The sequence below is a fragment of the Melampsora larici-populina genome, assembly GCF_000204055.1.
Source record: "Melampsora larici-populina 98AG31 unplaced genomic scaffold MELLAscaffold_49, whole genome shotgun sequence".
NCBI classification, from domain to species: domain Eukaryota; kingdom Fungi; phylum Basidiomycota; class Pucciniomycetes; order Pucciniales; family Melampsoraceae; genus Melampsora; species Melampsora laricis-populina.
The window spans coordinates 1,939-29,205 of NW_006768813.1; the positions used below are offsets into that span (position 1 = coordinate 1,939).

A 27,267-nucleotide genomic window follows, 5' to 3' on the forward strand; every position below is an offset into this window, starting at 1 on the left:
AAGCTAATTGACACAGCCACTCGTGTACATATGCGTGAAAGACGCTAGTACCAAATTTGAGCCGGCCTTCACCTCTTGCTTTAGCAAATTGTTTGCGCTTGGTTATGCAAATAAACAATAAGAGACAACACGAGCACAAAAGTACGACCAAGGTCTGAGCAGACATACCTTGAGGATTTCCTTTTCAATATTACACCCTATATCGTAGAGCAAACCAACTTTATTCGCACCCAATCCTCGGTTATCAGTCACCTCCAACAACCATTCCACCAACGCAAGAGCAAAACAACTCCTACAGAAAGCAAAATTGATCAGTTTACCTTTGAATGCACTTTGCAAAAAGACCATCGGGGTACTTTTCACCACTTTGTTTTATGTTTGCAAATTTTAAAACATGATCGTGGCGACACGCCATGCCGAGCAAGCCCGTATCATCATTTCCGCTCCAATGATTTTTGTCCCGCACATCATCAGCTGCGGTGTGTTGCGCTGTACAAGGATCCTACCAGGGATAAAAGAGATCAGAAAAAATTAGGATTCTGGAACGTGGAATTGATTTCTGGATATCAGGCCTGGGGATGTACCACATATTCATGGTCTTTTTTTGATTTAGGACCAGTCTTCTGTATGAGTTCAGCCATCGATTCGACCTTTTCTGGTTTGATGAAGAGTTCCGGCGTTTCGGGATTGAGTCCAGGGATAGGTACACTCGCAGCAAGATGCCTTCTATGCTGAAAATTGCCATCGCAGCAGCATATGAAGTCGGGCTCGAATGCTTCTGTTTTGGCATCAGGAGCAGGTGGTCCAAAGCACCGTGGACAGTTGGCCGCGAGTTTGTCTAACTCATTGAGTTTCAGTAGAATAAGCTCCCGTTTTCGAACAGCCGTTATCAGCCTTCGATATGCATCTGCTGCTGCACTCAGGGGTTTTCTCCACTCCCGAGCCTTGGTCAAGAAAGTGTACAGCAGTTAGATGATAGATCATAAATATCCATACCTCAGATGAATTGGTCCACTCACCTGATTGGTTCTTTTGGAGGTAATCACTGGGCAAAACCCGTCTAGCCACTCATCTAGAGCCAGGGCAAACGGCTCAGTCCGGACACAGCAGTACTTCCAGAGGATATGATGTATGCGAAGCAAACCCAAACTGAATGCTGTCCTAGGGTGTACAGGCGAAGCTCCCATATAACCCATTTGGATTAATCTACCTTGGTCACTTTGACAGGCACAAAAATTGATGGCTCGCTGGGTTCGGGCTGTTCTCATTACGACAGTCAACATCTACTTGAAGTTGAGAGCTGAAGGCAATGACATTGATTAACTCACATGAAACATCAAGCAAGTCCACTAATCGTATACTACGGTCCTTCCCTCGGCATTCACATGGAGGCTTAGCATCACGCAGAGCTTCACTTGGATTGCACCAGTTCGCGGTACGATCTCGGCAGGCCAAAAATATTGGGAGGTTCAGCTGGTACTGTCGTATCCAGCGTTTTTCTTGTTCCAGCCTTCGAGCCTGAGCATACGAACTGTTGAGCAACGTGACTAGGGGATCTTCCTCTTTGACTACCATGTCGTCGCCATGGATCGGCTCGTCTATGTCCATCCAGCCGCCTGAGTCCTCTTGCGTCGGTGGGCCGAAGTTATCATCGTGAGTATCATCCAGTGTTAAGTCATTGTCTCCGGTATTTTTGTTGCGAGGAGCAAAAGTTCCGTCGGACAAAGATGATTGTCCAAGCAAGCTTTGGAGTCGACGCTTAGTTTCCTTTAGTTCTGTCTTTCTGCGGTCGTGTACAAGCTTTTGAAGGTCAGTTGCGTTTTTAGGAAGTTTGCCAACACCCTTGAAAGAGGGGGCTTTTCGTTTTCCGGCCATGATCGAAGATCAAAGGATATGTGAAAGTATTGAAAGACCGTTTTGTCCACTAACTGTTTGGATTCACTGTTTTGATTGATCAGCCTCCACAATATTTCATAAAAAATTTGCCATTCCTGTCTGATCTCAGCCTAAAGCAAGCTATGTCCCCTGTCATTCTTCCCAATTAGGATACATCAATACAGAGGCTGTTTCTGAAAAGATCTTCGCCTCTCCCATTCTGTCGGGTCCAATTGATTACATAGGAAACTGTGTTCCTCATCTGATACCTGATATCTTACCTGAATGAATGATATAACTCGGTGATTTTCTTATCCTGAATCAAGCCATTTAACTGGTACTACCGCTTAACTTTGAGGTACAGGTGAGGATGAAAACTTGCGGACAAATGTCCTTAACCTTTTCAAGGGTCCTGATCCGGTTTTGTGATCAAGCCATTTAACTGGTACTACCGCTTAACTTTGAGGTAAAGGTGAAGATGAAAACTTGTGGACAAATGTCCTTAACCTTTTCAAGGGTCCTGATCCTTTTTTGTGATCAACAATGGTCTTTGTTTTGTATAGCCTGTGTTCACAAACACAATGTCTCAGACAATCTGTACCTTGTTTACCTATTAATCAATTGTGATCAATTGATTTTTCTGTTCATGGGATAAGTCAGTAGTTTTTTCTGATCATGGTATAAACCATGATACAAAGCATTTGGTATTTGGCCAAACGGGTGCTCAAGTCTAAGTAATGGTCTTGGGCATTTCTTGCGCAAGCATGCACACACACCACAAAGTATTCTTGGTCAGGTTTGCTGACTTTCAACTCCTCAATCAAAATAGATTTGCTGTTTGATAGATGAAACTAACTGTCTGGTTTTTCATCTTATCATTGACCAGTAAGATGATGCAAGCCATAACTATTGTTCATCTTCCTACTGGACAGTAAAATGTATAACTTGACCATATATGATTTGATTGTTCAATAATAAGATTATCTCAGCATGCCAAGTTATATACAATATTGTTAAAAGCCCTTACCTTTACCCATGTTGTACTTTCAAACTACTTGAAATGATGGCTGTTTGGTTGGGTATTTAAATCATTATGATGTTGTTATATCTTCATCCGATTAACATCAGACATTCCAATGATATATGTGACACGACTCTCAGACTCAGTTATATAACTTTGATGCGCAACCCGCCTTTGAATGGGCATTTCATTCAATCTACTACTTATAATCAAGTGTTTGAATTTTCCAGAAAGTTGAAAAACTTGTAATGAACGAATTGTTTTGATTTCTCTCACTTGTCAGTTTTGGTTAATAATTTGAAGGGTGACTTGCAATCAACAACATATAATCCTAGCCGGCTTTGTTGAGATTGTTTTTTTAGTTGTGCATATTTCGGGGGTAAAGATGTATTTGTTTTTGCTCATTGATATAATCATATTCACCTCAATCATTAGAAAAACAACTGTTAATAACATAGTTGTTGGAATATTTGGCCTATTATAGTTAGTCAGTAGTAATGTTGAAAAGACGACAACATTACAGTCTTTACAGTTGGCTGACTTGAGTCCGCCAAAGTGCAGTTCTCTCACTTGTCAGTTCTGGTTAATAATTGGAAGTGTGACTTGCAATCAACAACATATAATCCTCGCCGTCTTTGTTGAATTTTTTTTTTAGTTGTGCATATTTCGGGGGTAAAGATGTATTTGTTTTTGCTCATTGATATAATCATATTCACCTCAATCAGCCATAAAATTGAATGATTTTCCTCTAATGGTCAGGGCAGTGGTGATAGCTGATTTATTTTGCATGAAAACCTACAAATTATAAATGCTTGTGCTCATATCACCCTTCTTTGGTAAACTTTTCCAGCTACCTTGTTCTACGGAGAGCTAGACAAGAGGCCCTTTAAAAATTGGGGGAGTTCTTTCAGTCTTTCACGATTAAATTATCAAACTCAACGAGGAAAGTCAAAATGAGATGCGCACAGTTGATCACTTATAACTCGTACTATCACCTGTGAAGGATGAAGATTGCTATGTGTTTTTCGGGAGTCCACTTTCCCACTTTCAAGTGACAAGCTTAACAAATTTTTCGCATTCCAAGTTGAACAACTACCCAGAGTAACTATCCAGTTGTAGAGATTGAATTGATTATCCAAAGTTGAATCACAACTATTCGCTTGCTGATAGATACATCTACTAATCACACAACACAAAAAAAGCAAAGGAACAAAGAACCAAGACAAAAAAACAATAACAGTTACAGTAACAAATCATGCAGTCTTGTGTTTGATGCGACCACTAGATCGAGCTGCACGTGGACTTCTTTGGGCTCTTGAACGAGTGGTCCGAGACACGGTCATCTCTTCAGCTTGAGGATGCGAATCCTTAGACTTAGCCAGTTTCTTATTCTGAGTAGCTCGTCCTTTGCTCGCAGTCCTTGATACTGTACGCTTGGTCTGTATATTTATCCAAAGAGAAAATCCATTAATTTCAAGTCATTTATGTATATATATAGCTAGAAAGACCACCTTGGAAGGCTCGATTCTGTTTTCGACTTTCTCCATATTTCTTTCTGCTTGATCCACTGAGAGCTCACCAGCTTTTTCATTCGCATCCATCTTTGCTTGGACCAAGGTGTTTTTGTTGGTTTTTTCCTCATCTGCTTCACGTTGAGCCCGGTTTTCTTTGTCCAGTTGAGCTTGATCATTGACCAGGAGTCCATTATCTGGAGAGGTCTGTATAGTTGGAAAGTCGGTGAGACAGGAGGTTTGGGGCTTACTGTTGGTAAAGATGTATTCTTACAGGATTGTTACACTCAATTACACCCTCGCTACCGCTTTCATCCAAAGCATTCAAAAATTTGAGCGCTAGGTCCTATAAAACAAGTCAAATTCAGCACATGCAATTCATCTGAAGGCTGGGTTGATGCTTACAAGTTCTTCTTCATCAAGAGAAGCATCCTTGACCATGAGAGGACTCTACAATTCATAGTTGTTTGTCAGCCAAAAATTCAAAAGTTCACAAACAAAAATTGGCTTGAAAATCTCACTGTAATCGAGTGCATGGCACTGCGCTGATCTATAATTTTGTTGACCTCCTCCAATACAATAATCTGCCTTCTTGGTGATAGTTGTTGAATGCGGGTTGCGCAACTGTGGATCTCCGGTGGATAAACTATGGTAGGGAGTGTCTGTTGACCAGATTAAAACAAATGGAACAAAGTGAGAAGTTGGTAAAAAACACTCACTACAGAATTTTGGTTTTCCTCTGTGTCCGCTGGTCCATGATCGTGGGTTTCCGGCGGATGAACTATAGTAGGGTGTGTCTGTTGACCAAATTAAAAGAGATGGCAAAATGTGAGAAGAAGTCGGTGAAAATAACTTACTACAGATTTTGGGTTAGCTATTGTGTCCGCCGGTCCATGATTGTGACCAACTCGAACATGGTGAAGAACCCAGGTGTTAGTAGTCTCATCAAGCTTGGCGGTCAGACGGAAAGGGCACTGAATCTTGATGGACCGGGTGACATGTGGTTTTTCTGATTCGGTAGAGCAAGGTGGAGTGTTGCTGTCGATCTGCTTGATTTTGGGACGGGCTGGATTTCCGCCTTGATGACAGTCATAATGACACAATTTGCAGGTCGCGTCATGTGTAGAGTGTGAGATCGTGATTTTGTAGCCGTGTCGTATTACAAACTCCTTAACGTAATTGTCCATCGTCTTTCGGTCTGTTTTGGGATCTGTGACAACCTTGACCTTGATCTTTGGTGGAACAGGCATAACTATCCAAAGGGGACACGCCATATAAATGAAATGGTGCTGGGTAGTTGTGTGGCGATGTGTTCCAGATAAGGTTGATTGGATGGGTGACTGATTGATCGGTCGACCGTGGACTGGTTGGTGATGAACTCGTGAATGGTGAGCTGGTGATGAAAGGTGAACACAAGTTGATGAATCACTCGGTCTTGGTGAATGTGGGAAATCCCCAACCCGACCCTTGATCAGGCTTGGGTCGGGGCTTTCTCAAGTCGAGGCTGCTTGAAGCACTTCCATGCAGCCTCGACTTGGGCTTAGCCTCGGGTCGTGGCTCTACTTGCCCCGAGGCTTTCCAGCGCTTGACTCAAGCCTGAAATCTCAAATTTGCTTACTCCTCACGGTGTTTGACCCATATCTTCAAACAGTTTGTATACTTCTTCAGCTGTATAGTATGATTTCAATTTGAAATGACTAAGTGAATGACCTACTATGTATCAGTATAAAAGGAGGAAAACAAGATTTGACAAAAATGAAACGGTCTTTCGATTGTATAACAGGTAACAGAAATTTTATTGTATGTTTTCAGTGGCTTTGAGATATCACGGTAAAACAAAAAAAATTATAATGCGCGGCTTCATTACAAATCGGGAGATTATCACACAGAGGCAGAGGCTTGGGGTGGACTTGCCAGGATGACTGTATAGCGTAAATCGGCAATCTCTTTCAGCCATAGTCGAACCTGTTGAACACTCATGTTCCCTGGTGCAGCGCCTTTCTCGAGCACTGCATCGGTGATTTGGCAGTCTTGAGTGCGATGAACCTGGAGCCGTACTCCTTGAAGAAATTTCTTTGCTGCTAATAACGAGTCGCATCTTGGCCCTTTAGGGTGAATATCAACTCCTGGTCGGGGTGGGTAAGGAAGTTGGGTTTCTGAATTATCAAGAGGAGATGCATCAGTCAGTCATTTTGTTTGAAAAAAACTTAAAGAAAACTCTACTGACCAACCAACTGGTTGAGACGCGAGGTTAGCTCAGTGCGCAATCGGGTTTGCTCCTTGGCAGCAGGAGGTCTGATTTTTGTCTCTTTTTTTTTGTGAAAACATCCCGCGGGCATTGAGTGGCCTCCTTGGCAAAATTTTTGAGTAGATGATGCTCAGATTGGACCAACTGTGCCCATCGATCACATGACGTGTATTCGTCCATCCAGAGAGCTTTGGCGAGTTTTGTCCGTGGGTTGAAAGAGGAGACAAGCAGATGGAATTCGATGTCAAACTGAGTGTGCAGCGCATGAAGCTTCATATGAAGGTTAGTGACGGAGATCTTCAGCAAATGACCAGTCATTAGCTTACTTGTTTGACCACACCGCTAACCTCAAGACGACCTTTTTTTTCTCACTCTGTGCACTCTGTGGCATGCCAAGAGATCGACGTTCGAAGTGGCGTTTTACCTTATTCATATTGACTAGCTCTCAGAATATAGGGACATAGGAAGTTATATTGGAGGGGTTGAGGGGGTCTTCATCGAGATCTTCTTGTGAACTCTCTTCTGTTGAACGAGGAACACTATCCGGCTCTAATACGGCCTCGGCCAATCGTTTGAAAAACGGCGGATTGAATATTGCTTTTTGTCAAATATTGAGATTGGTCCATGTATTCCCAATGACTTTGTTTTGTGGTGCGAAGCCGGGACGGGTGTTGCGAGCTGGCACTGGTAACATCATTGGGTTAGTCATGATTTGTAGCATATGGAATTGAGGTAGATAACCTTACTAGCTGTTTCTTGTGTGTTCTTCTTACTGTATGCTCGGTAGGTATCATACAATGTGGTAGCGCGTTGGCTAGGTCCAAGGAACCTAGACAAATGATTATGAATATAAGGTCTTGAGTTATTCATGTGGATGGCTTGACAAACGACTTACAGAGCTGCCTTCAAGGTGGGATAGCTGATCTGTCCAGCCAGACTCAGCATCTTGAGTGAACGTTGGAAGTTGTCCTGTAGAGCTTGAGCTTCCAGGAGGATCTTGGCTGAAGGCCGGTTGTTTGAGCCAATCTTGCGGCTGGCAAGTACTTTTTCTAAATAAGCATCAGTCCAATCAACACCTAAAGTTGCATAGTTTGCTAAAGTGGGAAGTACGACGTTGGCGACAGTGAGGTCTTCTTTGTCTTGCTGGTTGTCTTCATCGGTATCATCCCCTTCATTGCTGTCTTCAGAAGTATCTTCATCTTCTCTATCGGTGCTATGGTCTGTGAACACGTTCATAAAAGTATGATGATAGTGTGAGTCGTTTTGAAGTTTTGGTGGTGAAGATTCAGTTCTGTTAAAACTCACCTGGAGATTCCTGGTCGCGACGCTGACGACGAGATCGCCGAGGTCTTGTTTGGGTGCCTGTGGCCTTCTTCAAACGCTTCTGAGCTGACGGCATTTGACGTATATCAAGGGTGTTGAATGCCAAAGAGTCGATTTGGGTGATGGTGGAGCCTGGAAGGGCTTGAGTTGTTGAGCAGGGAGATACGAAATCGGGTGGTGATGTGGAAGGTACGTATTGTCTTATACTACAGCTGGTGAGGTTAATGATGGGCTGGTGATGTTTGTCAAGAGGTGGTGAGTTTTTGTTTAGGTGGTGAGTTTTCGTTTAGGTGGTGAGTTTTTGTTTAGGTGGTGAGGTGTGTCGAGAGGTGGTGGGTTTCTGTTTAGGTGGTGAGGTTGCTGGTGAGGTAGTGGGTTTCTGTTTAGGTGGTGAGATTACCGGTGAGGTGGTGAGTTTTCTTTGGGTGGTGAGGTTGCTGGTGAGGTGGTGGGCTAGGCATTTAGTCGAAGCGGTGGTACGTGGTGGTGAGCTGGTGAAGTGGGTAGGGGGGTATATGATGAAATGGGACTTAGAGAAAAAAAAACTGCGAGAGCTGCAGCTCTCCGGCTACTCGGCTACACAGGGGCGTTTCGGACACTCTCCGTACATACAGCTTCTTTCTTCTTCGGATAGTGTCCGAGTCATCAGGTGGACACAGGTGGCAGACTCAGGGATATGATACCAAAAGAGTTTGGATTATGTTGTTCTTTCAAGTTATAAGGTCCACCACTTAACATTCTTGGGCTGGTGAGAGAAGCTCAACACGTGTGGAAAATCTAGATTTTGATTGAATCCCTGCTAAGGCACTTAAACAGCAGTTGCATTTGGGGGGGGCAACTCGAGTGAAGCTTTGATAAATCATGTCACAATGTTCAAAGAAGATGGGTCTGCCAGGTTTACAAGTGTTCATGGCCATATGAAAGCACTGAGGAAAGGCTAGCGAAGGATAGTCTCTGACTCTCGGTTTTGTCTCGTTCGTATAATATAATAAAAATACTTTTGATTTCATTCTCAACATTTCAAAACAAGGACAAACAAGTTCAAGGTGAACAAAGAGAGTAGAGGAACAACTGATAAATAAGAAACATTATATAGATTCTAAAGAATGTAGCGATTTTAATAACAAAGTTTGCCTTGTAAGAGACAAATCCTAAAAAGGTGGTCCAGGGAGAGGAAGGGGAAAAGAATGCACTGAATTCGATCAAAGATGGTTGTTTTAATGTTGAAATGTCCGACTGTGGCGGTTGTTGGCGAAAGTAAAGGAGATGAAGTACACGTCGAAGGCATGTGTCTGATTCGCTTGAAACGTTACCGGGTGTGAAAGTGATCGCTAGGTCAACTCAAGAGCGAGTTGATAAGTGGATTCTTTTCAATTTGTTCCAGGCGGGAAGATACTATAGGCTTCATCGAAAGAGCTCTTTTCTGATCGCGGTCGAGCGTCCCATACCAAATCAATGACTTCTCCTTCCTGGTTAATGTGCGACATGATAGCCACATCTGGCTGGACGTTCAAATTTTCCGGTTCGGATGAGGACGTCTTGAGATCGTACAGGTAGTATGTGCGACGCTGCCTGGTTTCCAGTAACGCTGGGCGAGTTTCGGAGGTAAGCTTGTTGCCGGCGAAGGTCATCTCGACCTTGTCCAAGTCGGATACCTTGACTTGGGCAGTACCAGAGACAGTGATCGAGTATCCGAGGGAAATCACAACTCCGTCTGTCTCGGCTTTGCCTTGCGGTTTGACTCCCCAAACGTATCGCCGTGTCCAATTGTCAGTCGCCACAGCGCGAGCTGCGTTTCCAAGCAAGCTGGCAAGGAGGGATGGGTCTTTGAGTGTATGGGGATGTGAACGAGGTTGGAGCTGGAACCAGGATCGCCAGTGATGGAGAGAAGTGAAACGCCATCCGGCCTGGAAGATACCATGTCCTTCATCTTGAATATCTAGTTGATGTAGGGTCGGTTCACGGCTGACAACTTGTTGTACGTCGCGTCGCATTAGCATTGCAGCGCATTTTGTAATCATTCCATCACCTGTGTATGTAATGTTGATTAGAAATGATGGCAATGGAGGGAGACTTGAAAAGATCGCAAGCCAGGCAGTAAAAAGCAAGATTGAAAACAACTTACCACCAAATTCCTTAGCAAACAGTGAGATGCAGCTGTCGAACGCGCCAGGCTCGTTCATTTGTTGCACTAAGCCTCTGGAGAGAAAAATGCCTGCCCCACCAAAAGCGATATTTCCGAAGTGTTTCTGTTGCCCCTCTGACTCGCTGAGACTTCCAATGACATGCATTTCGAACGGGTCGTATTTGGAAAGCATGCGTGCCACGGAATCAAGTGAGAGGAAATATGTATCGTCATCCCTTGAGAACGGAAAACTAGAAGTTAGTGGGATGTGCGGTGATGAAAAGATGACTTCCAGTTGAAAACTTACGCCAATGTGAACCATTGAGTAATCGGTGCGCCTAAAGCCTCACGCTGAACAGACTCTCGCCACATCTCTTGTACGAGGTTCATGTAGCGGACCTCGTAACGTTCAGCAGCAAGCTCCTTGATCTTCAAGTCCATACCAGCACCTTGAGCGGCGTTTTGAACCTCCCAGGCCTGATCGAGCTCAGCAAGAGGCGGTGTTAAAACAAGCGCAGATGCAGTAGAACGGCGGAGGGGTGGAATCGAAGATGGACGCCAGCGGTATGCGCGCTCAAGTTGAACATTGCTTGGCAGAGAAGAAGGTAACCATTCACTCCATCGGGGCAAGAATTCGAGCGCACGTTGAGGAGTGGTTGCGAAGCCAAACATGAATTCGGAATAACCGCGTCGCTGCCAAAGGGCAACCTCTTGACTTGAGTGTTGAGATGCGGATTTGCAACCGGTGTCTTCACCACTACCAAGTACAGATTGGCGAAGCTTGTGCAGCCGCGCCGTGAGGTCCTCTGTGAATCGTCTTGTTTTTTTCCCGGGAGGACTGCGCACGGCTGGGATCCGACTGACGAGAGCGCTGGCAGGAACGTAGTAAACCGGGCAAAGTGCTTTGGCGGTCATGTTGGTGTTGAATCTTGCTGGACGGCGATCACGGCGCTCCTGCTCGCTTTGACTCATAAAGGGCAAGAACCCTAATGGACTTTGATCTGTTTGAATTGCGGAATCCTTTGGGCCAAGAAAGACAGTACGACTTCGCGTGTCGTCGACGTCCCAAGGTTCTAGTCCCTGTCCAATAGGAATAAGGATGGCAGTAGCGCGTCGTCCAGGACCGGCGGGAGGGCAAAAGTCTTGATCATCGATTGGCTTGGGCGGTCGAGCTGGCAGCGGCTTCTGGAACCGTAAATGAGCACCACCCAGAGTAGAAATCAGGTTTTGAGGCAAACAGCTTCCCCAATCTTGTAAGGCGTCGGCTCCTGAGCGGATCAAGACCCGGGGATCCAGGGTCTTGAGGGTTTCCAGAGGAGTAGAGTTTGGGCGATTGAGATGAAAAAGTACGACAATTGAGATAGCGGTCAGGATGGCGATTGGAAAAGTTCTAGAAAACATATTTTCAATCTTTAGGCAGAGGCCGCTGAAGAAGCCGAATCAAACAAAGGACGTAGATGTAAGGGTTTTAATATGCCAGCAAGAAGGAGGTTGCCTTTCTTGATCCCGCTTGATTTATTAGCACGGATAATGATCCAGAGGAAAGGAATGAATTTAAATGAACGTATTGGCGTGGGAATCCTCGAGTAAATGAAAAATATAAGGAGTGTGATGAGACAATGACGAATCGATGACGATGAGCAGAAACTGCGATAGATTTGGTTTGACGAGGGTGGTAAAACTGGTACCGCAGACGTATTTAGTTATCGATGCGGCAATGTGGATAGGGAGTACCAAGATCACAGATTGGACTAGTTCAAATGAACTCACTTTGAAAGCTTTCCGCTGAGAACCAAAATCGATGAGTCTTGGGTAACAAAGGGAAAAGGTACGCCTGTCAAGATTGATAGATTGGACTAAGATTGACAATATATAAAGGTAGGGAGGGAATTGCACAATGACGAAAGGTGCTGATGAGGGAAAGGAAGTAAGGAGAGTGAAATATAGAAGGAGTGATTATGGCAAGACTAACGCTGACTATAAAGCCTTGCTTGGGTCTAAGTTCAGCCGAGTAGCTTGAACTGGATGTCGCAGGAAATGAAGACGGAAGGGCAAACCCGACTGAGTTGGATGAAGGGTCAAAGAAGATCAGAGGGAGACACGTAAATCAATGGAACTAGAGCTCCTAGTCATCCTGAACCCAGTCAGTCCTAAACAAATTTCATCACCGGTCAAGACGGCCTCAAACTAATTGCTCGAGGTGACTGGCTTGAGTTAATCCCAAAGCTTCACGAAGGTCGACGAGGTGTCTCAAAGGCGCTTGATCGGATAAAACGTGAGCTAACAAGTCCTTCATGAGACTTGTTTCTGGAGCGTATCTGGACCCAACCGAGTTTCCTCTCTTCGGGCCGTTGAGATACTGTTTCGACCTGTTTCCACCATGGATAGACACTAGCTGAGCGCTACCGGGATCTCAAGATAACACGCTGCGAGCTATGCATATATACAACCGGTCCCTTGATGGTATGGCCGTGTCAGTCAATCACTTTGACAGAACCCTACGCGGTGAGTTCGACCCTTATTGCAAGACGCGCTAGGTTCATGAGCTTCTACCTTTGACATCATCTTATTTATCCGCAAACCGATGAACTTCCAACGTTTGCCACTTGTCCGCAACGCGGGATCGAGGGGTATACACGATCCCAGTGTTGCATGCCAGCTCGCGAGCGAGGGACTTGATATGTTTTAATCAATCATCCATGAATCTCGACGTCAGATGGATGTATCGTGAATCTCAAAACTTCTGAGCGAGCAAATCCTTGCGCAATTCAGCTGTGTGGTACGCTGCGCTCCCTCTTGCGCCAGATTGCTTTGATGTGTGTCAACACAGATCGTTCAAGACTTTTATGCACAAGTCTGAGGATCCGAAGCAGACGGCACTCGCACTAAGTATGACTTACTGAAGTGCGAAAGGCTCAGCATTGCATTTTGTTGGAATTTGTGCGTGTTAGGATGGATCACCAGCTGAGATAGAAACGTCCGTTGATATAGCCTTAGGGAAGGTGAGGAACAAAGTTGTTCTAGAACTTTTCCACGAAGTTTGCAAGAATTTCCTCCAGGCTGTTTACCTTTACATATATCCATTAACTTTCCAGGCCTTCCTCTTCCTCCACTACCTCAACGTAGCACTGTTTCCTTACAAACTTTCTTCATCAGTCTCACTCTCTATGTCTGAACTACCCGCATAGTATCTCGAGAATGCTCATTTCCATCTTTGGATGAGCATTCTTTGAGCTCAGTCTCTCAGATGAGTACTCAGAAACAGTTCATGAGTCACTGCATACTCAGGACATCTCAGCACCTTGTCCAAAACCCTGGATCAGCAGGCTCCAAGGCATGCTCCTGAGGATCAGCTGGGTGGCTGAGATGAAGTGAATCAGGCTTCTTTGTTAAGGAGTGAAGCCTGAGGAAGGCCTACTTCATCTGCTCAGTCCTGTTTATCATGTGAGACAAGCAGGAAGAAAACAGGAAGAAAAGGGAAATAATTTGGAAGTAAAATTGAACAAACATTTGAAAAAAATCAAAAAAGTTTCAATGCTCAGCCCAATGTGAGCATCCAGTTTGCCCCTGTGAGTGTAATCTGATTTAATCAGATTCTTGATTTCAAACATGGTCTTCTGATTTCAAACCTGAGCACCATTCTTTGATCAACACCTTCAAATTAAATTTAAAGACAAAATACCAATCACAAGACAGGTAAGAAAGGATGGAGGAAAAATTTGGCATAGGGTCACCTGTCCAAGCTTGTGACCTTCCTGATAGAACTACACCTATGTTTTCTAAAATTACAAAAAAGTAATAACCTAAGCAGAATTTGACCAGTTTGAAAGGAGTTTGAGAGTTGCAATAATGCCAGCACTCAATACAGCTATTCCCTTAAAGCTTGATATTTTTCGTATGTTTTTCAGACCTATGTTAAATATTTTTTAAAAAAAAAATTCTTTTTTTTTCATTAACATACGCCAGTATATGGCAGTATGACTCACTTGAGGCTTTTCCGGAACTCTCAGCGCACTGGTTGTGTTTGAGTAAGTTGATCTGGTTGGATCAGTGTCACCTGGTCACTTCACCCGGGTGCAATTGTCGGGTAACCAATCTCGAGTATTGAATCTCGGGTACTGAACCGTCAGTTTCAAACAAAAAAAATAAAAATAAAAATAAAAACACCCGGCTACCTGATTGACCGACAACAGCCAGCAACCCTCTTTACCGTCTTTACCCTCTTTACCACCTTCGATCCACCCTCTTCATCCTCTTTACCTTTTATCAAAACCCCCTATAACCTTCAATAACTTTCAATAACATCCAGCAACACTCAAAAAACCTTCAATCGCTCTCATTTTCTCTCACTCAACTTTCATCGACCCACTTGTCTTATCGCAATGGATCCAACCAAACAATTGCCACCAGCTCAATTCTCACCTATCGAACCAAGCAACACTACCGATCAGCTCATGAGATTACCCTTGGACTACAACATCCCCCCTCAACAGGCGGGATTTGACTTCCACCCGGGTTACATATCACCTGATCGATCCTCTCACTCGGACTCCAAATCCGACTCTCACTCCAGCTTTGAATCGGAAGATCAATCAGACTCTGCTAGCGATGCTGATTCTGACTCATCAGACATCGAGATCATAATTAGTGAGCCCAAACCGAAGACAACACCCTTTCAGATGGCCATCGAACCGCGGGATAAGAAGCCACTTATTGAAACCCCAAAGTATTCTCCTGGTGAGTCGAGATCATATGGTCTCAAAAATAGTGGATTATCACTGATCCATGAATTTCTTTGGCAGAATCGAGTGAACTTCTTCCGGAACCGTTCACGTTTCCAAACCCGTTCTTGTTCCAAGAACCAAAAGCGATTGGCCATCCAGGTAAGCATTGTACATTCCCCCTTTCCCTTCAAGTTTATCTAAATTTTACTGAATAACTCACAAACCTTCATGTGTTACTTTTTTTGGTCTTTAAGCTCAATCTCAAGGAAACAATGTCAAAGTCCCTGAAGCTCACAACGAACTGCCAGTTGATCCTCTTCAAGTCTCTTCGAATTATCACTCAAAAAAGAAGAAAAAGGCAAAGAACAATCCCGATCCTCTTCAAGTCTCTTCGAATTCTCACTCAAAAAAGAAGAAAAAGGCGAAGAACAATCCCGATCCTCTTCAAGTCTCTTCGAATTCTCACTCAAAAAAGAAGAAAAAGACCGATCCTGAATCCGATCCTCTTCAAGTCTCTTCGAATTCTCACTCAAAAAAGAAGAAAAAGACCAATCCCAATCCCAATTCCAATCCGATTCCTTCTTCCAAATCTCACTCAAAAAAGAAGAAAAAGTCAAAGACCAATCCCAATCCTGATTCCAATCCGATTCCTTCTTCAAAATCTCATCTAGAAATCAAACCTGAAGTCAGTTCAGTAACTTCTCAAATCAAAAAGAATCTTAATGAAGATACATTGTCAAGGTTGTCCAATCCGATCAATAAATCAAGACATCCGTTTGAAAATTGTAATCCCTCTCCTGAGACTCAATATCGTTCTCCCTCTCCTGAGACTCGATCAATCCTATACGCACAAGATTTTGCCTTGAAGAGGCTATGTCCAGATGATCTCGATTATCATTCCTCAATGGATCCCTGTGTGAACTATCAAGCCAACAAATCCAACAACATCAAGATTCATCACTATCAAAACGATCACAGAAAAGTGCCTCAAGAGGCTGAATCGGTCATCTTTCCATCTCGAGAACCAGCTGCAAAGATTGTCAAAAAACCAAAACAAAAAGCGAAGAACTTAGTAGAATCAGAGCACAAGCAAGTCAAAGTTGAAAAGACACAACATCAGAATCAGGTGCATGCCAAACAAACTGATGTTGTGAAAGAAACTGAGATACCCAAGGCTGGTGAGTCTTCTTTTTTTACTTAAATCCTCTCCTCTTGAGCAAGTAGAAAACTAAATGATTATCTATTTAAATTTCAAACAGTGGGGAAAAAGAAGAAGAATGTAATCAAACCAGCACCAGCTCGAACCTTGAGATCGTCTCAAAGAAGCAAGCCAGTGGAAAAATCGACCAAATCTTCTTCATCGGACGAATCGACCAAATCTTCTTCATCGGACAAATCGACCAAATCTTCTTCATCAGACGAGCAGGATTCTAGAAACAAAAAGCAAAACAAAAGTGTGCCTTACATACCATCAAGCCAATCAGATCTACCAGCTGCTCCTTTGGAAGCAAGTGCTGTAAGGAAGTCTACGAAAATGCGCGTATTCACTTCGTACGAGATTTGGACTCGCAAACCCAAACCAAATACGCCAAGCCAGTCCAAGAAGAAAACAGCACCGGCAACCGCAGCTTGGAAAAAAGGAGCCAAGCCAAATACCGAGGCAAATGAAAGCTTTTCATTCTTGATTGACTCCGCCAAAATTTCCCCTAAACAGCTCAAAGAATTATCTGAACCGATTTGGGACAAGATGCTTCCCAACTTGAATCGGTATTGACAGCAGTTTCCAAGCCAACAATTCACCTGGTATGGCATGAACCGAACTGAAAGTCGAATGATCAAACAATACAATATTGATAATGAGACTGCGTTTGAAAACTTTCTCAAAGCTGCTCGTCTTCTGAGCGACAATCAATGGCCGTCCCTCTTCTTAAAGATGGAAAATCCGGGTTCGTTTGTTCAACAAGAAATTGAAACAGCTAGTCAAGGCAACTCAATTCTGGAATTCCTTGGAGAAAATGACAACAATCACCAATCCGGAGGTGTAGGAGATGCACACGTTAATGCACCTGACTTGGAATCAAAACGCCTTCTTTCTGAAACCATCAATTTACTTATTACACAATATTCCGCTAGCAAGGGTGGTTCACCTGATCATGCTTGGTACTATGATCCAGCCAAGCCAGGTTTTTGGTTCCGATTAACTCCACCAAGAGCTCGTGAATGGGCTCAAGTGTGGGTAAGCTGGTTGATCTCTACTCTTGGACGTTGTTTACCTGACTAACTTACAAACTCGGATGCTTTTTAGATCGTCCAGATGAAGTCTGGTTTGAAGGAAGTTGATATCCACACTCCACCAAAAGGTCCGATGTTCAGGACTTACCTCCATGGGATCAAACCCTTGGTCAACAACCAATCCACACTAACTGCATCCACCTCAGAAGTGATCAACTCGGTAGAGAGCTCAGGTGTATCAATGAGTGATGACAGGATGTATCAGGTCAAGTACTGTGGTAAATTCGAAGATTACCTCAGTTGTGCGCTGGTTCCACCAGATGATGAAGAAACAAGGAATGTGCTCCAATATCTGGGCATAGATCACTGGAGCTCATTTTATGAAGACAAGACCCTTACTCCAGCATTTCTTGTAGGAAAAGGGATCTCTTTTGGTACGGCCAGTAAATTGGTCACTGGTTCTCAATTTGCAATTCGTGTAAGTAGGCATATCGAGAAGGGTGGTTTTACACCCATAATGGGTTGAAAAGAACATTTGTTTTCATTTCAAAATTTACATTCCTTTGACTTGTAAGCTTCAAAAGCAATTCTCTTTTTTCTTTTTTTTTCTCAAAAAAATTTACACTCTTTCCACTTGTAGCAATTGTCTTTTTTTGTTGTTTTTTGTCAAAAAAAAATTACACTCTTTTGAATGAATGCTGCAAAAGCAATGTGCGTACTTTTGTATCTCTACATTGAAATCAAAAAGGAAATAGGCTTCAGGTTGAACCTTGATCAGAATTGTTTCTGAAGTGATTTACACTGATGAGCAAAGTCTGACTAAGCAGTCATAGTGTACACTGCGGGAAAATCACTGACGTGAGCCTGGCTCGCGCCACCGTGACGTGAGCCACGGGCTGGCCCCGACCTGAAGCCAACCAAATTTCACACGCGGGCGTGACAAGAGCCATTGGAATTTGGCCTGCTGAAGCCATCCACTTGGTTTCACCTAAGACCAGTACCTACGGTGGCCCACAAGCGCCAACTGCGCCATAACGACAAAAGTAAAAAAATTACACTTCGAGCCCCGCCAAACACCCCGCCCAGCTCATTAGGACTGCTCCTGCCCGGTTCAGACCGTCCTCCTAATTGCTAAACAAGGCCACCTGCAAGCTTTGCGGAGCTAAACAACTATATGCCTTGCCATGACCTGCCAACTGCGCCATAACAAGGTCCCTCTGAATCAGTCCAATATGCCATGGCTGAAGAACACGGGCCTTTATAATCTCTCCGGGTTCCGCAGTTACAGAATAAACTTCATCCCACATCCTTCCAGTTACTCCTGTCTCTTTTTTTCTTCTTCCACTTACATACTTTTTTCAATTTTTATATAGACCATCTTGAACACCAACAACATAAACATGAACTCACCAATTTGCTCTGCATGCCGTCAACGCCCTGCCACTTTTCGTGACTTCTGCAGCCCCTGCCTCAAGATACGACTAGCCCCCGGTTCAGCATCACCTCCTGACCCTCCTAATAGTTCCGAAATCCCCTCTCCAATGACGAACCAGTTCAATTACCAACATCACCCTCAACTTCTCGCGACCACCACTTCTACTTCTGCCTACCAAGCACCGCAACCCACAAATAATGTCACTCAACCAGCTTCTAACTTTGATGTGCGAGCTTATAAACACGCAGCAGCCAGCGTGGCTGCACACAACAATTCTCTTCAACCCCCTCACTCTACCATGAGTTCAACGTTGGCAATTTCGCCTCCATTTGACCCACTTGCCCTCGCTAAAGAAATCCGCAATCGTACCATTGCAGGTGGTGCAGCCAGCAAGGTAAAGCGTCCACGAGGAGGCGTAGCAACAACTACTCGGCAACGGGCTCGGCCAAACCCAGACACACCCACCTTCGATTCAACAAACCCTATTATTACTTTTGTATGTGGTTTTGAAATATACCAAGCTCCTAAGTGGGCAAAAGCAAAACCCCTTCCTGTGTCTCGAACAATCAATTTATTAGATCCTAATGCTTACAACACATTGCGTCAAGACCTTTGGTCACACTTCCATCGAGTCTTTATTCCAAACAACATTCTCACAACTCTGGACCCAGCCGGTTTTTCATTCACTTCTTTAGGCAGTACCGAAGCTACCGTCACAGCTGAAAACCTGATGTGGTGGTTTACTAATAAAAGCTCAATTGATCTCATCTACGATCACACTCGATACGAACACAGCCAAGCCTTGACTAAAGCTGCTGAGCTTGAGTCCCCTGAAGCTCAGATCCTACCTAATTCAGCGGCTACGAAGACACATCTAGGTTACGGCGGTACGTGATCTGTCTATGTATGATTGTTGCTTTTTATTGATGTTTATTTGTCTCTTATTCTTCAGCTCGCTGGACACAACCACTTCTCCATATCAATGACGACAAAGTTGAACAAGGAATCGAACGCTTTGGTGCATCTCGCGAGCCTTACCTTCTCCACAGCAAACGCGGGATTTCTTGGCAAGCTGGTCTGCAGTGGCTGCTCCAAGTGGACGGTAACACAGTTGAATCAGACTTTGTGGCTTTTCGTTGGCACAACTCAGGAGCACCTCAAACTGGACGCACTCACACAGTCCAGTCGATTGATATTTGGCAACCCAGCGGTCCAATTGTGCTCATCAGCAAAATCCCGCTCAAAAATCGCTTTCTTTTACCCCTGGTTGCACCTATCACCACATCGCGTCTCTATGCTGCAGTGGCCATTCTACTACGGGAGTTTGTGGTATATGGACAAAACATACCCGGACTTTCTGACCATGTTGACTTTTGGCAGGTACTCAGCAAACTGCGTGTAAGTGACCTCTTCTCTGAACATGAACGCCTCCTACTTGCTTCAAACTGACTTATTTTGTTCCTCCTCACAGCTTGTCGAGCATGTCATCATCAGCTCACAAATGCCCGAAGAGGACAACAATGTCAACCCAGATCACAATCACAACACTGGAATCAATACTGAAACCGGAGTCGAAGGCCCAACCAAGGTTATGCACGCAGAAGAAAAGTTAGACCTCCCATTGAAAAGCTACGGTTCTTTAGATTTCTTTGGCTTTCCACAAATCGCAAAGCCTTCTGAAATGGACTACCTTATGGATGCATTTATTCATTGGACATATCAGCATAGTGAAGGTCATCGGTTTGTCACTGGCTTACGTGGTTCTGGCTCCGTGGTCACCAACCCCCGAATTTTGGACATGAACCCCACGTACGTCTATCAACTCAATTGTGTCGTAGTTTATCACACTGAGTCATTCGCTATGGATTCAGGCATGTATGGGGCCCACAAAACGGCCAACCTTCGGCTATTGCATTGATGATTGTCCAACATAGATGTCAGATTGGATGCAAACTCCTTAAGCTTCCACCCCTCGTGACTATCCCAATACCGCAGCCATCAAAAGATCTTGTATGGTGTCATGCGCAACAGTCTCTTCAAAATCCAAGCCAGCGCCTAACTGCAGGGCTAGTTGATCACGCAACAACACACAAACCGTCCCGTAGCGAAGTGTACTACGGTCACGACGGCGGTACGGTGAGGTTTATTCTGTAAACCTCACCGTTGACGTAGTGAAGTCAATACTATTATTAGACCCAACCCGTAACTACGGTGAGGTTGGGCCGTAGTGGACCGCGCCGTAGCCACCGTAGTAGCCGTAGTCTACGGGCAGCTACGGTCAAAAAAAGAGAAAAACAATTTTTTTTATTGTGGAGTAGAAATAGGACAAATTCATGTAAAATAGTTGTGGTTACAAAGTAAAAAGTTTATACCAAACATGGAGAGAAAGAATATTAATGATAGTAAAGAAAGAAAAGACATTATAATAGAAGGATGTTTAAGAAAGAAAGAAACATAGTATAACTCGTATAACTCAAACCTCCTTATCTTCTTCTTTCCCTCGCGCAACTCATGATCTAAGAGGTATGTGACTGCATCTTGAAATTTACCTGCAGGCACTTGCTTATTCTTCAACCACTCTCGGCAAGCGACAGCCTGTGAGACAGCTGAAGGCTTCATTGAGCCTCGACTTGAGATGGCGATGTCGGCCGCCGAAGAGAACATGCGCTCCACCGCGCACGAAGTGGCAGGGAGGGCCAGGTAATCCCGAGCCATGGTGGCCAAGACTGGGAAGTTCTTCTCGTTTGCCTAGATCACCTCACCTTGATATCAGTAAAGAGTAAAGAAAATGACAAAAATAAAAGGGAAAGCAGTACTTACTGCCCACCAGTCAAGAGGACTGGTACCTTTGCCAATGGGATGGGCACCCTCCAAATAGCGCTTCAGCTCGAGTTGGTAGTCCAGAGGAGCCTCATTTGCCGGTGCAGCTGGAAACAAGTTGTCTTCTTCATCTTCACTAACATCCGCTGGGTTCGAAATAACTTCCACTGAAACAGCTCGAGGTTTGGGCATACTGTCAGAGTAAGCAGAAAACATATACTCCAACGAGCTTTCCGCTTGAACTTCAACGTTGGAGTAAAACTTCTTGATATAATTCAACCAATGTCGTGGGTTGAGAATGGTCGCGATCTGGACAACCTGGCTTTTGGCAGCCTCCTCGGCGTAATGTTGGAGGTGCTTGAGCATCTCGGTGATCATGACATCGAGGCTGGGGTATGTGCTGTCCTTCTTGAGTACCTGCAACTCACTCTGAACCTTGCGATATTCAGAAAGGACTTTGCATCCGGATGCAAAGTCTCCTTCCATCCGTTTCGTGGCACGCTCGAACACCTGTTTGAAGTGAAGGTCAATCAAAATGGTTCACTGGGACAAAGACCAAAATAACTCACCTCAAGGACATTGTTTACGTCACGCACTGCATTCCACTCTTCCTCGGAGATGGTCAATCCTCGGAAGAATCAATTGGTTTTGGAATCGGTGTGTAGCATCCCGTTTATAATCTATAAGAACAGAAGTGTAAGAGTAACTTCCAAAAGTAGACAGATGTCGAGAGTGTAACTAACCTCATGTCCAGCCGCTGCACGCCTTCGGCTATCGGCCTTGGCATTCCACCGGACACCCCATCCGTGAATGATGCTCTTGAGACCTTGAGCTTTGGCGCGTGTGTTGAACCACTGTCGACGTGATGAACTTGAACAGATCAATGATACGACCTTGTCGCACTGGAAATTAGAAGATAAATTTAGTTTCTTATACTGTTCAGGTTAAGACAGTAGTGTGATGAGATAATCACCTTCAGTAGAGCCCGTTTAACCAGCTCGGTCGTGTCGACTGGTTCCTGTGGTGCTGAATCGTCATCTTCACCATCGGGATCGCCATTTGTTGGTGTTAAACCTGCATCATCCTCATCAGATGATGAGGGTACATCAATGTCATCGTCACCAGTATTGAGGACAATAGTGGGAACTGGGATTGTTGCTCCTGGTCGAGTTGTGGGCTTCACATGACCTACTGAGATGTTCATCGTCTTGAGGCCATGTTTTACCACAAGTGCGAGCTTATGACAGTAGCAACGGACATGATTCGATGCGGAATCCCAGTAAACGGAATCGTCGGTGTTCTTGAACATCTTCTCGAGTTCTTCGGCCATAGTATTGTTGTTGGAGCCTGAATCCGTGGTTTGTGCCAATACCTAGAGGAGAGCATTAATGAGAAAGATGTTATGATTGTTCAGAAAATGCAAAAGTATGGAAAAAGGTGACAAACAAGACATACCTTCTTGTGAAGTCCATGTTTAATCAGAAACTTACCAACTGGTCTGGCAAGAAGAGCGCCACAGTGGTGCCAAGTTGCCAACTTCAAAGTGAGATGGCTCGTTTGGTACTTCCAGTTTGAATCAATCCAAGTGGCGGTGACCCCAATGAAAGAAAGTCGGTTCCCTTTAGTTGTCCATCCGTCATGTACAAGACATATCTTACTTTGGTTATCCTGCAGCGAAACAAATGAAGGGACAAAAGGTACAATTAGATACCAGATGATGTCATGAAATCGAAGATGAAACCTATCAAACCTTGATGTTGCTGATTAGCTGCTCATATAAAGAGCTATACAACTCTTTCGCGGTAGAGGCTGCCCAAGTTGGGCTCCTGATGTCGGCCTTGGGATGGGTGAGATGGAAAGCTGCCCTGAGAGTCGGGTCTTGAAATCGAACCCATGGGAGGGCATGTCTTAATAGCCAGATGACTAATAAGACATTGAGGATATCAATATCGAACGGTGGTCGGTTGACAAAGCTTTTCATCAATTCAGCCGATGATGATTCGGTTGCACTGGTCTTGTTTCGTTCTTGGTATGTAGGAGGAAGACCATGATCTTTCTCCTTCATCGCTTTGCTTCGTCCCAGACATGGAGCCCGATTTTTGTCGCCGTCTCGATGGCCATATAGGTTGCTGTTCCCATCAATACCCTGAGCACATGTCTCAGGACAAAACCTGCACTCGTATCCGCGTAATACACCGATTGGCTGTTATAAAAATGTTGGTCAGTTCAAATCAAACTGAGGTAATTATAAGTATCGAAACAAGCTTACATCTTGTTTGAGCTGGACCGGAATGGGTTTGTAATACGACAAAAGATGCATAACTCTTTTGGATTGAGCTTGGAAGGCCTTTGCAGGAGGCGCCGTGGGGCTTACTTGATCAACATCAATCTCTTTAGGGACAGTAAAGTCCTGAGAAAGAACGGAGAACGGAGGAATATGTGAAATTAACAGGAAATAAAACATTGATCTAGGCAAAGGTACTTACAGTTACTGTTGACCGAGTACCTTTGCCTTTGCCTTTGGCAGCAATCTTTCGAGGCTTTTTGGATTGCTGAGGTTCGACTTGGGATTCGGCGGTTCGCTTCTTAGGTCGAGGGGCAAGAGCAGTAGGTCGTGTTGGGGTTTGAGGTTCTCCAGCTCCAGAGTCCATGATTGCATCCTCTTCTGGATCATCCTCTGGGTCTTTGTCGGCACCGCTTTTGTCTTCTTCATCGGGTGCATATAACGACCTACGAGAGTCGGCCGAAGTTGGGACAAAAGTAGAATCACGGCGAAGAGGGCTAACACGACTAGAGCGACGAGAACAAGACTGAGATTGGGAGGCTTGGGAATTTGAACTCTGAGTTTTGGGAGCAGATAATAAAGATGACATGGTTCAGCGTCAAACTCAAAGAAGAATTATTGAAGGTAAAGGATAAAAGTTAAAAAGAAACTGTGAAGGAAGGGAAACGATGGAGAAAAGTGGGAAGAGAAAAGAAAAATGACAAAAAAGAAACGAACGAACCCAAATTAAAACATCCCTTGCTTGTCTTTTGAATCTATCCCTTGCTGTTAAGGATCTTGATTGGGATGAATGAGGACCAAATCGTCGAAATCTTACCATATCGGGATTCTGGAACTTGAGGCTGAAGAAACCGTAGTGATCGTACTTCACTCCGAACTACGGTGGTGATAACTCCAGAAGACGGATACAGCGGTACGGCTACACCCCCTTACTATCCGGGTATTCCCAGACTACGGTACGGTTTGACCGTAGCGGGCCGGACCGCAGTCTACGGTGTCTAGACCGTACCGCGCCGTACCGTAGGCCGTTTTTCCCCGCGGTCCGGTTTGTGTGTTGCACGCAACTTTCTTGGCCAGTTTGACACAACCGGCTCCTCCTGTAGCCCCTCCGCCAGTCAGCACCTTCTTTTGACAAGATACTCTTGTTTTTGAAGTGCACCCATGTAATTGTACATATTATGTTCATAGTTGTATATAGTTTTTCTTCTGTGTTTCTTCCTAGTGATCAGAGCCTGTTTTGACGAGATTGGGAACATCTTATGTCACTTGAACATGTATTGCTGCCAATCAAAGTCCATTCATGACTCGCACTGATCAATCAATCTGAACCACCACACAACCTAGGCCGACTGACATTGAAAGGACCAAAGAGTGAGCTGAACTACTCAGCTCACAAAAGTTGTGAGCATGGTAAATTGACTGTGAGATAGGTGTTTGTTTTGGATAAGGCGGTGAGAAACAAGTTGAATCTGTAAACAGAAGTTTGATTCAGGCATTTCAAACAGCGTATTTGCAACCACTGCTCGGGATCTCTCATAGCCATTGTCTTCGTAATCAGATGCCCCTCAATGCGACTTTTCTTGGCAAGTTTGCTTGTTCAATTGTTTGTCTGTCAAAGTGCAAAGCATTCCGCCCAGTATTATCTCATCTGGTTACAAATATGTTTGCTACAAGACAACGCGTGATTGCAGTGCTTCATAAAGTCTGATTTGATTAGTTCAAATAGGGCGTATTGTAAAGCTTTGTCTATTTTACTTTGACTTTACCTTTTATTGAACGCTTTGAGAAAAGCCATGAGGACTTTTCAACTACTTGTTATTTCCTTTTCTCATTTTGATTAATAATAACAACTACTTGTTTTCCATATTAGGGATTGATGGATTGGAGCGATGCCGAATCATACTGTACATTGATCTTCAGAAGCTTGACTTGATTCAATCTCACCTTGGTCACGAGTTTGTGGAGTTTTTAACGACCTCTTTCTCACCATCCATTGCATGTCCAAATGCGATGGATGCACATGCTTTGATCACTGGGATCAAAAGCGAATGCAAGGTACGTTTTGCGTTATGGTTTCTGAATTTCCTTTTGGCGAGTCATTCTGGGGCTGATTTGCATTAATTTGAATGATAGAAAAGCCCTTTAGCTATCTAAAGCTTGTGCTTGCAATCGCGTGCCGGAAAGGTCTTAACTAAAAGCAAATGTGATACCCTGAATCTAAAATGCAGACCTTGCTTTCGCTGTCTTTCAGTCAAAAGTAATAGCATCATACTTCTGATCGCTCCAGGCTCTTTGAGCCTGGGCTGATTCAATTTTTGGTATATAAATACTGTTCTGAAGAAGTTGTCCCTTTCAATCGTCCCCACTTGTGGTGTCATTCCTTTTGTTTGAAGGCAGTGAGCCAACATGAATAAATTGAATACTTTCTATCTCTCATCGCATCTAATGAGCGATTCTTTTTGTTTGAAGGCAGTGAGCCAACATGAATAAATTGAATATTCTCTATTTCTCATCGCATCTTTTGAGGTATTCTTTTTGTTCGAAGGCAGTGAGCCAACATGAATAAATTGAATACTTTCTATCTCTCATCGCATCTAATGAGTGATTCTTTTTGTTTGAAGGCAGTGAGCCAACATGAATAAATTGAATATTCTCTATTTCTCATTGCATCTTTTGAGGTATTCTTTTTGTTCGAAGGCAGTGAGCCAACATGAATAAATTGAATACTTCTCTCATCGCATCTAATGAGTGATTCTTTTTGTTTGAAGGCAGTGAGCCAACATGAATAAATTGAATATTCTCTATTTCTCATCGCATCTTTTGAGGTATTCTTTTTGTTCGAAGGCAGTGAGCCAACATGAATAAATCGAATACTTCTCTCATCGCATCTAATGAGTGATTCTTTTTGAGAGTCTTAATATTCATCTTCTCATTGGATTATGATGTTGATTACTTGTAGCCAACATTTATACTCATCTTGGAAATTAAAATATTATCATACAATTCGACATGAAGTTTCTGTCGAATTTTACGATAAGCTTGAAGTTTTACTTAGATGTGACGCTTTATACAGACCTCGCACAAATGAAGATACACTGCGAAGATCTACAAAAGCAATAGGGTTCAGGCCAATAGCATTCATTCACGGGCATAAAGCCTTTCAAGTGAGTAATATGGGATTGTGTTGATAGAAAATGGGTTAAATCACTTAAATTAACTTGAAAGGTTTGAAGCGCAAAAACTTTGAGAAATGCTTTACATTTCTCAAATCTGTAAATCATTGGAATGAAGAGTAATGTTTTTAATGATTTACAATTTGCATTTAATCTGTGCTTTTGATCAAAAGAATCACTGTCTTTTGATCAGAAGTGACGCTTTCTTTTGATTACATCCTACTTTTATAATTTAATGATAAGTAAAGATACTGATAAGCAAGCACTGTGCCTGTCATTGCCACTATAAATACCATAGTGGCAAAGACAGGCACAGGCAAGTTTCCCATCCACCATCTCTTTCATATCATTTGATCTTCATACTAATAATTTTTACTGCAAAATCAATTGCCGTTTGTTCACAGGCAGTGTGCCATAAGAATAAACCAATTGCATTCCATTCAATCTCCAATTGATGTTTGCTGTAAAGCAGTGTGCTACAGTAATAAACCAATTG

At 43.8% G+C, this 27,267-nt stretch overlaps 5 protein-coding genes across 5 annotated transcripts; 2 read left to right on the forward strand and 3 right to left on the reverse strand.

Moving 5' to 3' along the window:
* Positions 1 to 566: 566 nt before the first annotated feature.
* On the reverse strand, positions 567 to 1,875 carry MELLADRAFT_92095 (uncharacterized protein; the record flags this gene model as incomplete). The annotated part of the gene is made up of 3 exons (XM_007415293.1): positions 567 to 944; positions 1,020 to 1,258; positions 1,329 to 1,875. The coding sequence occupies 3 exons, from the start codon at positions 1,873 to 1,875 to the stop codon at positions 567 to 569; spliced, it is 1,164 nt and encodes a 387-aa protein (XP_007415355.1).
* A 2,274-nt stretch (positions 1,876 to 4,149) lies between these two features.
* Positions 4,150 to 8,054, reverse strand: MELLADRAFT_92096 (uncharacterized protein; the record flags this gene model as incomplete). Its single annotated transcript, XM_007415292.1, has 15 exons — positions 4,150 to 4,335; positions 4,408 to 4,614; positions 4,682 to 4,753; positions 4,813 to 4,857; positions 4,929 to 5,069; positions 5,127 to 5,204; positions 5,265 to 5,895; positions 6,026 to 6,075; positions 6,295 to 6,563; positions 6,635 to 6,757; positions 6,801 to 6,925; positions 6,982 to 7,099; positions 7,402 to 7,484; positions 7,551 to 7,875; positions 7,961 to 8,054. 15 exons carry the CDS (start codon positions 8,052 to 8,054, stop codon positions 4,150 to 4,152), a joined length of 2,547 nt encoding a protein of 848 aa, XP_007415354.1.
* Positions 8,055 to 8,955: 901 nt separating this feature from the next.
* MELLADRAFT_78995 (family 31 glycosyltransferase) lies at positions 8,956 to 11,591 on the reverse strand (the record flags this gene model as incomplete). The annotated part of the gene is made up of 3 exons (XM_007415291.1): positions 8,956 to 10,007; positions 10,104 to 10,339; positions 10,411 to 11,591. The coding sequence occupies 3 exons, from the start codon at positions 11,502 to 11,504 to the stop codon at positions 9,349 to 9,351; spliced, it is 1,989 nt and encodes a 662-aa protein (XP_007415353.1).
* Positions 11,592 to 14,485: 2,894 nt separating this feature from the next.
* MELLADRAFT_67017 (uncharacterized protein) lies at positions 14,486 to 16,347 on the forward strand (the record flags this gene model as incomplete). The annotated part of the gene is made up of 5 exons (XM_007415163.1): positions 14,486 to 14,840; positions 14,906 to 14,986; positions 15,082 to 16,005; positions 16,087 to 16,281; positions 16,304 to 16,347. 5 exons carry the CDS (start codon positions 14,486 to 14,488, stop codon positions 16,345 to 16,347), a joined length of 1,599 nt encoding a protein of 532 aa, XP_007415225.1.
* A 2,112-nt stretch (positions 16,348 to 18,459) lies between these two features.
* Positions 18,460 to 20,428, forward strand: MELLADRAFT_92099 (uncharacterized protein; the record flags this gene model as incomplete). The annotated part of the gene is made up of 4 exons (XM_007415164.1): positions 18,460 to 19,381; positions 19,447 to 19,892; positions 19,966 to 20,303; positions 20,347 to 20,428. The coding sequence occupies 4 exons, from the start codon at positions 18,460 to 18,462 to the stop codon at positions 20,426 to 20,428; spliced, it is 1,788 nt and encodes a 595-aa protein (XP_007415226.1).
* Positions 20,429 to 27,267: the final 6,839 nt, after the last annotated feature.